General features: G+C 64.1%; 1 protein-coding gene across 1 annotated transcript in view; it reads right to left on the bottom strand.

Annotated features, from left to right (window-relative positions):
• The window catches only part of CCDC61 (coiled-coil domain containing 61), an 18,183-nt gene that overhangs the window by 674 nt on the left and 15,539 nt on the right, over nt 1-1,970 (bottom strand). The window contains exons 7-11 of the mRNA XM_015589279.2: nt 1,259-1,540; nt 1,085-1,160; nt 705-859; nt 520-598; nt 291-348 (exon numbers count right to left, since the gene is read on the bottom strand). Of these exons, the coding sequence (XP_015444765.2) occupies nt 291-348; nt 520-598; nt 705-859; nt 1,085-1,160; nt 1,259-1,540 (650 nt within the window). The remainder of the gene's footprint in view (nt 1-290; nt 349-519; nt 599-704; nt 860-1,084; nt 1,161-1,258; nt 1,541-1,970) is intronic.

Below are 1,970 nucleotides of genomic sequence, written 5' to 3'. Positions count from 1 at the left end.
GGCCACATTTAACTCATAAACTAAGGTACTAAGAGGCTGAGTAACGACCTTGGAGTGGCACAGGTGGTGGGAAGAGGTGCCTGGTTTTAAAACCGGCAATTTGTAGCCAGAGCAGGTTCTCTTAACCAGAGTCCTCTGTCCCCGCCCCACTCCCACGCTCCCTTCCAATCCAATGGTCTCAAAATACTCTGCACCCCGACCCCCAGAAGGAAGTCAGGAAGATGCGGACAGCGGCTTCTGATGTTTCATGCTGCCCCTTCCTCCTTCGAGGCCTGAGGAAAGACACTCACCGTATTGGACCCACTCCAGCTCGTGGGGCTAGGAGGCTTCCTCCGATGGCGGTGGACGCTGAGAGGAGAAGGCGGAGCACTGAGGGACGATGGGAGGTGTCTTTGGCACCTTCCACCTCACCCTCCTCCGGGGTTTAAAGGCTCCATCACTCAATTGCCCTACAAAAGACCGTTTCCCTCTCCCCAGACACCTTCTGGAGGCGGTTCTCTCCCCCAGCCCAAGTTTTACCCTCTGGGGAGGGATTCGGAGACATCCTCGAACTCGCTGCAGGAGCTGGCGGACGAGCAGCGGCTGCGGAAACTGTCCACTGGAGAAACGAGGAGCCCCGTGAGCCTCCCGCACGCACCGGCACCGCGGAGCCCTGGTGCCGACCCGTGCGCCCCGTGCGCTCCCGCCGTCTCCAGCCGCATTACCGGAGGAGCTGCGGCGTCGGGAGCGGTTGGCGTCCCCTCGGCAGGTCACGGCAGCAGGAGGCCGAGTCTGGCGAGCCCAGGAGATGGACGGGCCGTCCCCGCTTCCTCCGCTGCCAAATCGGTTCCGCTGCTGCTGCTGCTGCTGCTGCTGCTGTCTGGGGAGCGGGAAAGGAGACACCTGCCTGTGCGCCCCACGGATGTGGGGGAGCCGCTTCCCTATGGGTCGCAGCCAGGGCTGGTGACCCGCCCGAGGTGGAAGGGAGAGAGGAAGCAGGGGACAGATGGCGGAGACAGGTAGGAGACAAGGATGGGTGAAGGCAGGTCAGACAGCCAGGTCAAGGGGCAGGGGTAGGGGCCGGTGAGGAGGGAGGGGCGCTAACTTCATCTTGATCTCTCTCTGCTTCTTCTCCTTGGCTTTCACAAAGGCTGTGGGGTCCAAACGCGGGACGCGACCACCTGGGGCGGGGAACAAGAGGCTGGGGTCACAGGATCCCGCCCCCACCGCTCTCGTCCGTTCGGCCTCCTCCCACTCACGGGGCTGGGGCGGCACCGACCTGTGGGGGAGGGCGAGGGGCGGGCGGGACGGCCTCGACCCCGAGCCCCACGGCCGCTCTCCCGGGACGAGGAGCGGGCAGCGCCGCGGCCACGCGACGTGGAGCGCTCCCGAGACGATGCAGCCCGGTCCTCCCGGGCCGGGGGCGGAACCACTGGCGGAGTCCGTCTCCTGGGGGAACAGGACCCGCTGTCAGTTTCCCACCGGCCAGGACAAGTCCTGTCCCAAGCTCCTTCCCGGCCTGCACCAGCTCCGAACCTTCGCGTCCCTCCTCCCACGATTTCTAGTCATCCACAACCTCGCACTAGATTCACACAGACTCTCCGCCCCTCTCAGAGTCCCACAAAACTCTCCCCAAAATACGTATGTCACTTCCCTCCCCCCCCTTCACTGGGGCCTTCTTCCAAGGTCTCCCAAAGCTCCCTGAAACTCCCCAATTTTCCACCACCCGCCTCAGTACAAAATCAGCGCACATCATCCAGATCTCCATCAGCAACCCTACGCCCTCTCGCTCCACCAGACCCTCAGGCCCCGCCCCCTCTCCCCCGGGTCCCCACATCCAGGCCCCACCTCCTGATGCAGCAGCCTCAAGCCCCACTCACCTCTCCACAGACCCCGCCCACCACTGCCCACGATGGGAGCCTCCTGTTTCCAAGTCCTAGGCCCCTCCTCTCCTGCATCCCCTCCCCCCTTACTCACCCACCTCCATCCTG

The sequence above is a fragment of the Pteropus alecto genome, unplaced genomic scaffold (assembly GCF_000325575.1).
Source record: "Pteropus alecto unplaced genomic scaffold, ASM32557v1 scaffold194, whole genome shotgun sequence".
Classification (NCBI taxonomy): domain Eukaryota; kingdom Metazoa; phylum Chordata; class Mammalia; order Chiroptera; family Pteropodidae; genus Pteropus; species Pteropus alecto.
This window is presented reverse-complemented; position numbering and strand designations above follow the sequence as displayed.